The sequence below is a fragment of the Pseudomyrmex gracilis genome, unplaced genomic scaffold (genome assembly GCF_002006095.1).
Source record: "Pseudomyrmex gracilis isolate BER0280 unplaced genomic scaffold, ASM200609v1 scaffold_35, whole genome shotgun sequence".
In the NCBI taxonomy this organism is placed as follows: Eukaryota; Metazoa; Arthropoda; class Insecta; order Hymenoptera; family Formicidae; genus Pseudomyrmex; species Pseudomyrmex gracilis.
Genome location: NW_018020619.1, coordinates 853,541 through 866,859, shown reverse-complemented (window position 1 = coordinate 866,859; position 13,319 = coordinate 853,541). Strand labels below are relative to the sequence as shown.

Here is a 13,319-nt window from a genome sequence, read left to right as displayed (position 1 = left end):
ATTGTTTAATGGTACACGGAAATTCGCGCGTATAATTCTCAGAAAGATTGTATCGGCCTTTGACTAATATTGGCTGTCAGTCTTCAAATGTTTCACTTCGCATTAGTCGAGTTACACAGAGCGATATTAATCATCGGTCTTTTCAACCGGCAACTCTTCCGGAATCGAAACAGCGCCGAGCGGAGTATTTTTTTTTTTTTTTTTTTTTTTCTAATTATGGCAGGTGACTTGTGTAATCAGTTTGAACGTTCGTAGGTCAGCGAGTTTATTTCCAAGAGAGTTAAATCTCTGATTCTTTTAAAATAAAAAAAAAACCTCGTTTGTCTCCCCGTGTAAGTCGGGCGATGAAAACATTCGAAACAGCGAGCGTAAAAATATTTTTGAAAAAAAGGACGAAGCGACGTGAAGATCGTTACTTTCTTCGGATGTGATATACCTGCAGGTATTCGCAAGCGGTGCTTTGTTATCGGAGTTTCGATCTGTACCGACCGGCATCTGTCGATCTCTTTCTCTCTCAAACTCGAACTCGAACTCGTTGCAGAGCCGTAAAAAGTACTTCCGTCAGGTCGTGTCGAGGGGAGAAGGGCGCTTACCAGCGACACGCCTCTCGTATCGAAAACAATTATCGTAACGTAATATCGCGTCTATGTCGTTGCCGAACGACAATAAATCCCGTGCGCGCGTACACACGCACGCGATCGATGACTTTCCTTTCTCTGTCGTTGTGCGAACTGCATTCAACCCCCGCAATATCGCGTGTTGCTTATAACAAGAGCTATCGAGCCGAAGTGAATTACGTTCGTCACATAAAGTCTCCACTTATATATATATATTGTGTGTGTGTGTGTGAAATATTTATTTCGCGCACATGAATTTCAATTCACGCTTCTTTTGAAGCTCAAATTCTTTTCAAACTTTTTTTTTTCAGTAAAAAAAGAAAACTATGTGGAAAATCACGCAGAACTTTTTACTTGAGCGAAATAAACAAATATATTATCCCGCGCGATAAAAACACGAAGTGTTTGAATGAAAAATCGGTATCTTTGAAATAAACAGCGTCTCGGAACAGAGAAACTTTAAACCCATAATTTGAAGAATTATTCTCAGAGGCACAATTAAAACTGTTCGCTGACTCCGTACAAACGAGCGATAACAATGCAACGTGCATCGAGGCGGGAGAGGGAGAAGAAGAAACAAACACACAAACTGCAAGTCGAGCAAAAGTTTTCTGGTCTTCGTCTTGCACGACGACGTCCGAATGACAACGCACGCGTCTCGTTCTACATAAATCTCGCGTACTGCGCGCGCAATGGGATTTAATGCGTACAAATCGACGAGAAATATCAAACCTACTGTAAATCCTCTCAACGTGGAAAGAAGAAGAAATCGAACGCTGTACACTCAAATCCGGAGGACAGGTAGTTTGTACGAGTCTGTACAACGGGTGACCAATACGTACGAGCGAATCGCGTGATCGCACAGGCCGTGGCTGGTATGCAGACGGACCCGCAGTGGCGTGTCGCATTATTTTAGAGGACAGGAGGGAGGAAGAGGGGAGAAGAAAGACGTGCACAGGGCGCAGACAATCGCGAGGGGAATCCCAAACTGTATACGCGCGCGCGCGCGCGCGTGTGTGTGTATGTGTGATTATTCTCTGTGCGTATTCTATGTAACATCGGAGAGAGGGGGTGGCCCGACCAGGTGGTAAAGCCACCCCATGATTTTCTGGCCCATACGACGGGAGGGAGGGTTGAGAGACGGAGTCTCTCACGCACATACTCTCTCGGCTCGGCGCGCACATACGTGGCACTCGACACGCGATCGAATCGCGCGCGTTTGTTAGCATTAAACTGCCAGATAAACGCACGCGTCGCCGACTGCACACAGCCAGCGCGCGCGATATGCATCGTCGCGCTCGCCGGTACCGATGGCGGTTTATCGATTCGGTCGTTTCTTTGCCCGCGCGGGAAAAGAATACACACACACGCGCGCACGTTGTCTCTCTTCGAATCGTTCACAGATTTCAGGTTCTCCAAGTGTTTCGCGCACGTCATCGATTTTATCTTTCGCGTATTATTGTTTTATATATTGTTTGTCGTTTTATCTTCGGGAAAAAATGTTGATATTTCGCATTTCGTGCGAACGTAATAAATATTCCAGATTTATCTACCGCGGAAAGCGATATATAGTTTATGAAGTCGCGTCCACACGAATATATATGTACGTACGAAACGTTGACGCACGCGCGGATGATCATTATTCACGGCTAGCGACAAAAACGCGCGAGGAGGAGCGAAGGACGACGTGTACACATACATGACTCACTCGCGCCGAAACCAGTCGACCTGGCATAACACACACACGCGTCGATTACGTCTAATCGGCGATACGTTGTGATAAGCGATGTTATTAATCGTTCGTTGCTTAATTCGCAGAGCGTGTGTATATGTGTGTACACGCGGGAAAAGTCGTCGTCGTCGTCGTCGAGGCGACGACTGGTAGTCGTTCGAAAGTTACGATCGGGACTTTAAATCGCTTTTAAATCCGACTTACACCGGTTACACCGGTTTGGATACATAAAATCCGACAACGCGTGACGTTCGACCTTTCGCGTTAAAAATCTACCCGCGTTACGCCGCAGGAAGGCATTTGATATAGAAAGAGAAAAAAAAGAAAGAAAGAAAGCAACAAGTTTTTGTTCGATCACAATATCGTTTGTTTCGTTAACTGTTGTATCACATTCCGCAAAAAAAATATATACATTGCGTAAAATTGCGATGCGTCATTCTAAATACGAATTAGCGCAACTCACTCACTATTGCTGCACCTGATGTTTGCATAAGCGTTATAAAGATGTCGTATAAAAGGATGATATAGAAGTCATTAAATGCACAAACACTTGAATGGAAAATGGCATCGGTGAGGAATGAATTGCGCATATTGCGCGCGTACACGCGAGAGATGAAGCGAAGTTAATGCTTTGCGAGGATTAAAACGAAGTTTAAGTCGTTTTCACGTACTGTGATATTTATTACTCAATATCACAAGCGAGGAAAAAATTTGTCCTTTCGCCGCGAATAAACAAAGGATTTATAATAAAGAACTTTTAAACAATTATTAAAATAAAGAAACTATTTTCCCACGAAGAAACTACCGAGAAAAATGCAGAAATTAATCAAATAAATAGAGAACGAATAAATAAATAATTTTTCTGCGCTTTCTAACATTGAAATCGAAGACCGAAGAGGAGGTGCAACATGAGAGCCGCGGCGCGGGTATATCGCTCGAGGATCGTTCCGTCTGGAACGGGCGTTTAACCGACGCGCGTCGAGAGTATCGAGAAGAAAATCTTCCATCAACTTGATGAATATTTTATATCCGTGCTTCGAAGCGCTATATGTATATAAAACGCGATTGGATCAAATGTACGCGGTGATAAACGCTGCGCGCGCGTGAGTTTTCCGCGAATCGCGAGGAATCGCCGCGGAATTGCGAGCGGCGTATCATCGTCACGTCGTCGTTTTCGCATAATGTTCCAATTGTGCGAAAACCGCACAGATGAAAGGTGTAACTAATCGCGGAGGCTGTTTTAATCTCTCGCCGAATGAAATCGCCGGGGCGAACAAGCTCATTTTCGCCCCGGCGCCGCTAAGTGTCGTTAGCCAAATATGTTACGCCGCTGCGGCGCGGGACGTTTTAATTCTCCGAGTTGCGCAATTAAAAAATATGAACGCTCGCTCGCGCGCGCGCGCGCGCAAAATTCTGGGAAAATTAAATTAATTATGCGCGGGTTATTTTCCGCGCTCTGCTCCCGAAAGAGGCGCAAACTCGTCGACAGAACAGAATGGGAAATGAGAAAGACAGTAGAGAAGGGGAGAGGAAATTACTGTTGGACATATCCACGTGTGGATAATAACACGCGGGTTGCATACACGCACGTACACGCACATTTGTTCGCGAATTATCTTTTCGCATCCGTGTCGAAATGTGTTGCAAATGCAAACAAGAAATCAAATACACGCGGTTAATTATTTGACGAGAGAGAACTGTCGGATTTTTTGTGAGAAAAAAACAGTTAGTGCGCTTTCTACGCACATTATCATTTTCCGCTAACGCGCGAACGTTCGCCGGTTGGAGTGATAATAAGTGCGTAGAGAAAGCGCGTAAACCTGGTCAATTCTATAGGAGAAGGCGAACACGTTTGGTGATAATTTTAGTTACTTGACGATTTGGCACCGTCTACGCCAAATAGAAAGCCACGCGCGTCTCGCGCCGAAGAAACCGTGCGCGAGCAAAAGAAGTGCAAAAGCGACGACCGAAGGGAAAAGAGGGAAGAAGAGAGAAAGAGATGAGAAAGCTGAAAAAGGAAAGAAAGAAGAAGAGAAGTCGTTGTCGGAGGGTCGGGTGCGCGCGCGAGATAATCTATTTGCTCCTTTCGTAGAGCAACGGGACAAGGCATCCTATTTATATCCGCGAGAAACTTGCGACTAATGTGTAGACCGGGTATTGTGCAACTTGCATCGCTTTCCATAAGGTGTTCCATTGTGTTCCCCGCTTCTTGGAGAACAGGAATGCAAACAAAGAAAAAAAAACAGCAATCATTTTAATACCATCTCTCACGAGAAAATTTTCGTCCTTCTCCCGTACACGAGCAAGTATTCCGCGAGTGAACGTCGTCGTCCTATTGGTCTTAAATTTTAATGTGAAGACAAACTAAATTAAATTACTTCGCGATATAAAAAATTTTAAACTCGAAAAAAAAAAATTACAGAAAGTTCGTCACAAACCGGATTCAAAATCTCTCAAAGAGTGTTTAAAAACTACTGCGAGAACAATTTTTCCAGAGAAATAACGAGACACCCTGTATGAGACGCGCGAGCGGGATGAAACGGGGAGCCGAAGAAGAATAAAGGCGAGTCATAGCTCGGGGCGAAAAATTGTCCGCGCGTACAAACAATCCGTTCATTTAACAATGCGCGGCTCGCGTTGCGCTCCCAAGGCCGCGAGCATCGCGTCGCGAGATCAAAAAGCTTTCGCGAAAAGAGAGTCGTCGATCGTATTGTCAAGAAAGTATGTGTGCGCGACTCGCGACATAATCCGCGTTCTCTGTTCACAGATTTATCTTTCGATAAAAACACGTACTACACACACGCGTTGAACAAGAACTTGGCAACGCAGCGTCACACTCTTCCTGTACTTAAAATCTCTCTCTGTCCTTCGCGTGCGTCTTCGATTTGAAAAAAAAGAAAAAAAAAAGAAAAAAAAAATTATATATCGCGCGATAAACGCGATAGTAAATTCCAGCGCAAACGCCATTCGCGTAATTGGAAGGAAGATAAACACGTAAGAAAAAACGGCACCGCGACTTCCCGCGCGCAGTCTTTTTTTTTTGAATAATTGAAACACCGATAAAATGCGCGATACGACACACAATATAAACTCGTCGTTGGGAAAACGCGATTTTCCTCGCGATCGCGTTTCCGGAGTCGCTTCGTTTTCCCCGACGATCTTCTTCTTCGGCCGCGATAAGATAGAAAGATTACGGCAACATCATTCGTTGCGCGCCTCGAGCGAGAGATTTAAATAAAGAATTTTATCGAAACGCACACCGATACCGACATGGCTACCGGTTTGGACTCATTCACCTCACGGTTCGCGTGCAGGAGCGCAGGAGGAAGAGAAACGATAGCCGACCGGTCGCGAGCGAGAGGAGCGAAAGGAGAGGAGAATTGCACCTGTTGTTGACCGGCTACAGAAGTGACTTTCCGTTAAATTTTACGTCAGAACCGACCTTACCGATATTAAAAGGTCAGTGATACCTGAGTCAGCCATATTGAATTATGACGCAGCGCAAAAGGAGAAGATAAAACGAAGACGTTTTATCTTCTCGCAAGCTGGAAAATAAATCGTTGATCGTATTGCCGTGTTGTAATGCTGTTAATCCGTAACGCGGTTCGCATACGTAAATCTTTTGCTGAAACTATATAAAGTGTCTTCGAAACACTCGCGCTGCTCCGAGAGCGAGCCTTTGATTTTGACAGCTGTGCGATATTGCGCGGATCCTCTCTCTCTCTCGGGCTCTGCGGAGAATAGTTTTATCGGGAAAAAAGTTACTTGGGCATAAACTGCGGAAAACTTTTTTCGTTTCGTTTGATCGCTTCCGGCGTCGCAATTTCCGGCTACGAGCACGTAGCGCGGCGAGCTACTCTCTAAGAAGAAAACAAGTTGCTCGCGGACGACTCGCGAAAATTTCGTTTTTATCCGCGAGAAAAAGTTAATACTTTTTTTTCGTATCCCGCAACAACAAAAAACGGGATTTTTTTTTTTTTTTTTTCCCCAATTCCCAGCGACGCGGGACGAACGAAATCCTCGCGCGTACTTCGGAACGCGCTCTGTTTGTAGAAAGCGGAGACGCATTTGTAAATGTTAGCACAATTGGTCGCGGTGACGTATATTCGCGGAAAATAGAGAAACACGCCGCGAGACGGATATTGAAATAGCGTGCATCCCCGTATAGAGCCCGTCGCAATGTGATTCCGGTACGACGATGTATATATTTTTTTCTCTCGGAGTTTTGAAAGTCAGATATTCCGGATTTTCGACCGATTCGGTTGAGCGACGACAAATCTTAATACAAATATCTCGATAAATCTGTTTTTATATCTGCAGAAAATAAACATGCAATTTGCATAATTGACGATGTAATTTTGTTCGTATTACAGAATAAGAACCAGAGAAATATATTTTTGACTAATTTGAAGAAAACAATGTAGACTAGACAGTTTCGCGATTTTAAATTCGACTAAATTTTTCTTACGATTTCTATAAATAAACGCGGCGTTTCTGGAAATAAACATTGTCGGCTTACGATACGCAAATATCACGAGTGCATTGTGAGAAATCTTTGATCGTATTGTATCTATTTTCGAATAATCTCGTCATCTCGCTGTAATTGTCGTCGACGCGACGTTTTGAAAGAGGAAATCGTTGACTGACAAAACGCGACGTCTTATCACGGTCTATGTTGCGTTATCATCCGCGCACGGATACCGGATTCCCACCCAGCTTCCCCGTTTGAGAACGACACGTGGACATGTGCCTGTCCACAATCGTCACTTATCTCCCACATTGTAAACAAAGGACGTGCAATATTTGTAGATCGCGGATAACGTGTTAACTGTGAGTTGTTTGTTTCTTGTTTTTTTTTGTTTTTTTTTTGTCGTTAATAATTGATACGCTCGCTTCCGAAAAACGCGCTGACGAAATTAAATATCGTGCGGAGTTGCAACAACGTTTTTTGCGAGCGTAACGAAAATAAGAGCGTAAAACTCTCTTGCGCGAGCGAACTCGTACAAAGAGTCAAAGAGGAATCTCTTGATTGCGAGTTCGCAATCAAACTTCGACGGTGCGTGAAAGTAAGACTGCGACGCGAAAACGGACTCCGCAAAAGGGACTCCCCCGGGGGAAAAATTCGTTAGCGTTTGAGGAAAAACTCAAGTTCGGCTCGCTTTAATCAGAAAGCGTCTCTTGGCGCGAGTTGCATTCGCCAACGTGAATTCGGTACGCAGATAAAATTGCAACGCGGACTCTCTTTTTAAAAAAGACTCATTTCAGATATGTGTGTGTTGTGTATATACAATATAAATATTATACAATATATCAAAAATATATAAAAATATATAACAAAAATATGATAAAACAATTTAAAATGTAATAAAAGATATTTAATATACATAAACGTTATATATATAAAAATTATATATAAAAAATTCTCACGGTGATTAACAATTTAAATTAACAGACAAACAATTTAGATATGTAAACATATATATACACATATACACGTTAGAGCAGGTTTTAGAAATCACATTTTCATTTAAGGAAAAAGTCGTTAAATACACGTAAGAGAGAATCGATAATATCGATAATGTTATTAATTATTCGAACGTAACACAAATTATTTATCTTTATTAATTTAAATTATCGGTCACCGGCGAATTTATTTTCCGATTATCGTTACTCGAGAGCGATATTACCAACGTATCCGGTGTATCAAATAAATAAGCGAATATCAACAGCCCGTTAAACTGGAGCGTGTCTAGTGTATACCTGTGCGTCTCAATTGTTCGTTCGCGATAACGAGTTATCCGATTAAATTTATGTAACGGTGCATTGCCGCGTGTTTAGCGCCGAGTTATTTTCGATAAGCTGACGTGATAACGTCACCGCCGCCGGTCGACTGTCATCTGACGTTTTTTTTTCTTTCGCATTCGTTAACGAAAGCGGTCACGCTTCGGCGACACAGATTGCGGCCCGCTGTAATAATCGTCGCGTTACAAGCGCGAAATTAGAGTCGCAATTCGGATTACGCGCGATTCTTTCTATTTCCCGCGCTTGTCGAGAAAATTCGCAAAAAAAAAAAAAAAAAACCCAGTAACGTTTGGGGAAACTTGTCACGACGGCGATAACTCCTAGCGAATTGATAGCCGCGCTATCGGTGTGCGACGAGATTAAACGGGGAGTAAAAACAGATTGACGTAATCGATTTAAGAAACGATCCTTCTGCGTCTCGATAAAATCGAGAGATTTTGGCGAGAATGTGACACACAATCTCGTGATCGTAGTTTTAATCCTAAACTTATGTGGCAAATGTATTCTCGTGAAATTAAAATGTTTCTTTTTTTTTTTTTCTTATCGCCGAAGAAGTTTGTCTTTCGCTTGTTTATTTACATACGTTTGCATGAATAATGGCATCTTGTAAACTTTTATGCTTAACATTATAATTACGACAATATCACAGTTGTTTTGCATAAGCACCGCTTATCTTATCTTCTTTCTTTTTTTTTTACTGAAATCTTAATTTTCCATATATATTTACAAGAAAAAACGTGAAATGTGTGTGCGGACAACTATTTGTCTTTTCGGAAAACACTCGAGGATTTTATTGCACTCGTGTCTCTCGATAAACGTAAAATTGATTTTCGCACTTTTGTCAAGTGTTGAAGGACCAAAACTAAAATTGACGTCCCAAACTACACACTTCAAAAACAACAACGACGAGCCTATCGCGTTGAGATTTAAGTTGTTAAATGCTCGACGCGCGTAGTAAGAGAGACACGTAAACAATGACACGACCGCAGCTGTTCGCGCGAGAAAGAGCGTGTTGCACAAGCCCGAGTACGGATGGCGAGTAAATACCTATACACTACACGATCGAAAAAGAAAATCTCGTCGTGCGTCGTCTACATCGGTCAGAGAGGAGGATAAAAAACCGGCTGTGCGAACAGAGCGCGGCGTTTACATTCGCCCTTCTTTCGTGTCCACGCATTCGCGTCCGTCGATGACCGATAGAGACGGAAAGGAGCTGGGAGAGATATTCACGCTCGCTCGCTCGCGCTCACACGCACGCACGCACGCACGCACGCACATAACATAAATAAAAAGAGAGACTCACTCCAGAAATAATGCACAGTATCCATCCAAGCCGCGGTGGCGAAGGTGGAACGTTGCTTCCTCCGGAAATAATCGACGGCGTTGATTTGTAAAGCGGATTTACGTTAAAACGACGTCGGCGTGGCGGTCTCTCCCCAAGTCAGCGCGAGAGACGACGACGACGCTACAACCTCCTCTTCCTCGTCGCGCCGTTCCCTCTCGTCGGCCGTCGTCGCCGTCGGCGTAGTCCGCGACGACGACAGAACACAACAAATTATCTCAAAACACCTTCTCGTCGGGGCGACGAGAGTTCTCTTCCCTCGCGCGCGGCAATTCTCTCGTTTAAACAAAAAAAACTCTGGATCCTCTCCTCGGCACTTGCCTCTCTCGGACTCACTCACCTGACGACAGGTCCGTCGCGCGTCGCGGCTCGACGCGGCTCGCCGCGTGCATTACCAACGACACTTTTCCCGCGTTATCGCGGCGTTAAAAAAAAACCCCCGTTTTTCGCGGCACGTTTTACGCGCGCATCCACGACGATCCGGCGGGTGTGTACAAAACAACAAGACGACGAGATGAGAAACACAGCACGCGTGACGGCCCGACCGACGGTTTTTTTTTTTACGCGTGTACTTCTTTTCAACACGAGTTGCGATACGCGAAAATACGGATACACAAGAGAAAGATTGACCACTTTTTCTTTTCGCGAGCTCTCCCTCTCTTCTCTCGCGTTCTCGGAGAGAATTTCGCCGGTTCAGCTTCGCGACGCGTCGCGTGCACACATTCGCGCGCGCCGACACTTTTCAAAACAATATACAATCACACCAGCCAGCGCACGTTTCTCACCCCGTGACGTGCGGCTCGCTTCAAGCGCCTTCTCGCGCCACCGCGCGCGCCGCTCCGCGGGCTATCCTATTCGTCTCTCTCTCTCTCTCTCTCTATCTTTCTCTCCCTCTGTTTCTCCCCACCTTCCCTTCTATAAACCTTATCGGTACGTCTCTCTTCCTCTGACCTCTGCGCTTAGCCTCCGAGTGCCTTCCTCTCTCCTCCTCAGGCGCAACGGCGGTTTTTCCGCACGCACACGCCGCCGCGGATCAATAATTCACCATACGAATTCACCAGGAGCGGGCGAGCGTCGACGCGAGCGAGCGAGAACACGAGAAGCGGACGAGCGGTACGAACGAGCGAGCGAGCTGGCAGACAGGCGACTAGGTGGAGAGCAGCACGCGTTTCCGTCACGGCGCCCCGCTCTCTCTTTCTCTCTCTCTCTCTCGCGCGCGCCGGTGTAGCGACGAAACGCGCACGCAGCCCACACCGTGCGGCGGCGGCAACGGGCGGCGGTGGCGGCGGCGGCAACGACGACAACGACCACGAGAGGAGAGAGAGTGTGCAACCCTAACCTCCAACGGGCGAACCGAGTCGCCCGCGCCGCGCCGCGCTGCCCGCGAATCGGCTCTTGCGCGCAATTCCCGTAGAGCAACGCTCCTTGACGCACAGCTGACACGGCGACGCACGCTCGTAAACACGAGTGGATGACCCCGGGACACCGAACGTCTGATGTAAACAGGTCTTCTGCCGGAAAACAAGCCGGCAAGGATCAAAACTCTCTCGCGCTCCGATCACCTTCGCGCTGACTGTTCGCGGATTTCGTTTCCTTTCCTTTCACCTGTTATTTCCACCGAAAGCGTCGACTTACCCGCCCCCCGGTTTGTTTTCTTTCTTGTCAACTTATATACTAATTCGGAGTTCATTACATTGACGGTAAATAAAACCGGCGACGTCGCATCTGTGGTCGCGACTGGCGGAAGTATCTTACAAATGTGACAAGCGAGTCGTACGGAAGAATCGGATAATAACGGCGTCGCGCATTTGCTCGCCGACTTAAGCCGCTCTCACGCAGAATTACACGCGCGCTTAAATCGCTCCTTTTCTCTCGTTCTCACACACGGCGTCTCTTGCTCCCTCTGTCCCACTGTCGTTCATGTCCATACGTCTGTGATTCTCTCTCTCTCTCTCTCTCTCTCACGCACTCTCTCTCACAAACACGTACATATGTACATACACCTCTCTCTCTCACTCTCTCTCCGTCTCTCTTTCTCTCTCTCTCACTCTCTCTACAGGTAATATGCCGTCGTCGCTGCGGTCGTATTCGTCCCTTGCTGCGAGACGACGCCACCGTCAGGACGACACACGGGCGTGGACGCGCTCTTTCTCGGACGGCGTTTTCAGCAGTATTTTGTATCGTGTACTTACCACTGGGCGAGCTGTGTGACGTGGCGGCACGCGCACGGGCGCAAGGACGTTCTTATTTTCACGAGCGAAATTCACACGGTGTTATATTAGCGCGCAGGACTGCACCTCTGTAAATACGAGCACGGTCACCACTCTTGTTTTTGGTATGCCAGGAATGGCACAAAGAATCTGGACAACGCACACGCTTGCTGCGCACCCGGTCTGCGCACACGCTGATACCGCTTAGACGGCCGCGGGAGAAACCAGAATCACGGAGACGGCCGACGACGGCCGACGATGGCCGAGCTGCTGTCTCGCCGATCTCCCACCACGCACGAGTCGCCCTTCTCCGCTTTCCCACCCCGTCGCCGAGTGTCCTCGTGCCTCGCCCCCCGCGCCCACCGAATGGATCAGTCGCGTCACGCACGTAATAGAGGTTGGATGTTGGCCGGTTCGTACTCCCATCCGTTCGCTCTCTCGCTCTAGATTCAAGGAGCACTTGTTGAATTTCAGGGGTTACGCGTTTTAGGGTCTGCAAATGAAAAGCGTTAATAAATGAGAACGTGGCGCATCGGCCGGCTTGAAGAGGAAGCTCGGTACGAGTCAATTAACGCATTTTCATACATCTCATATGACAATTTATTAATCAAGTACCGTTCAAAAATATGCATTGAATATATATATATATATATATATATATATACATAGTGCACGTAAAGCATGAAGATTATTTCGAAAAGCTGCCAAAGTGGCTACCGACACACACACATAACGCAGTCGTATTATAAATGTTTTATTTTTGTTATTCTTCATTCTTTGGTAGTTAATTTTCAAAGATGTAGAATATATCTCTTGTTCTCTTCTTTTTCTTTTTTCTCCCGCTCTTTTTTGTTCGTCAATTTTATTTTATTAACTATATTATTTACTTTCTCAATAATGAAAACATTAATTTTTAAATTTTATCGCTATTGAGACCCGCGCGAGTTCTTTTGTTTTCACACATTTAGTTTTTATGTAAATTGGTTTATTTTACAAATTGTAACATCGCAACTACGAGTAGTTTTCGCGTCAATATTACATACAATAAAAAAAAAAAAAAAAAAACAAACAAACAAAACACACAGAGGCAACATTTCAACCTGTTACACGACAGTGCTACAGTATTCTAAAACAAAAAAACCAGCGCAGATTAATAACGACGATGTCAAACAGTGAATTCTCGCGAACCAAAACACACAGTTCGCGTACGAAAATAATGCCCGGAGCTGTTAACTTTTGCGAGTGGGCACAAAGCCCGGTCGTAATTAATGCCTTTAAACGTTTGCCGCGCAATGAGCTCCTTTTGTCAGTCAGCTGCATTGTGCCGCACAAAAGTTTGCAAACGCGCCAACAACAGCGCAACGCGCCCGTCGGCGAGTTTTCAGCGTTGTGTGTTGTACTACATCGTGTACGTACGAACGGAAACAGTCGCGCGTTTCGATCCCAATTTTCGTCCGGCGTGTGTTCCTTCACAATCACTCAATTACGTCAACACACTCGATTTCCACCGCGATTTTTCACACAATGACAAAATTCCGCGAAATTTTTTCGTATTTTGCGCGTGACCGGAGTTTCGAAAGAAAAACGGTGAGAGAGGAAAAAAGACTTTCTCTTTC

General features: G+C 45.5%; 1 protein-coding gene across 4 annotated transcripts in view; it reads right to left on the bottom strand.

Annotated features, from left to right (window-relative positions):
- LOC109852751 (protein scalloped) overlaps positions 1 to 11,850 on the bottom strand; it is a 140,087-nt gene extending 128,237 nt beyond the window's left edge. For 3 of the 4 annotated variants that reach the window (XM_020424199.1, XM_020424202.1, XM_020424201.1), the window contains exon 1: positions 9,455 to 10,643. Coding sequence is in view for 1 of the 4 variants with exons in the window: in XM_020424201.1 (XP_020279790.1) it covers positions 9,455 to 9,479 (25 nt within the window). In the remaining 3 variants the exon portion in view is untranslated. Of the gene's footprint in view, positions 1 to 9,454; positions 10,644 to 11,685 lie in introns of those variants that run through there. The other variant, XM_020424200.1, reaches the window with a different exon arrangement.
- Between the last annotated feature and the right edge of the window lie 1,469 nt (positions 11,851 to 13,319).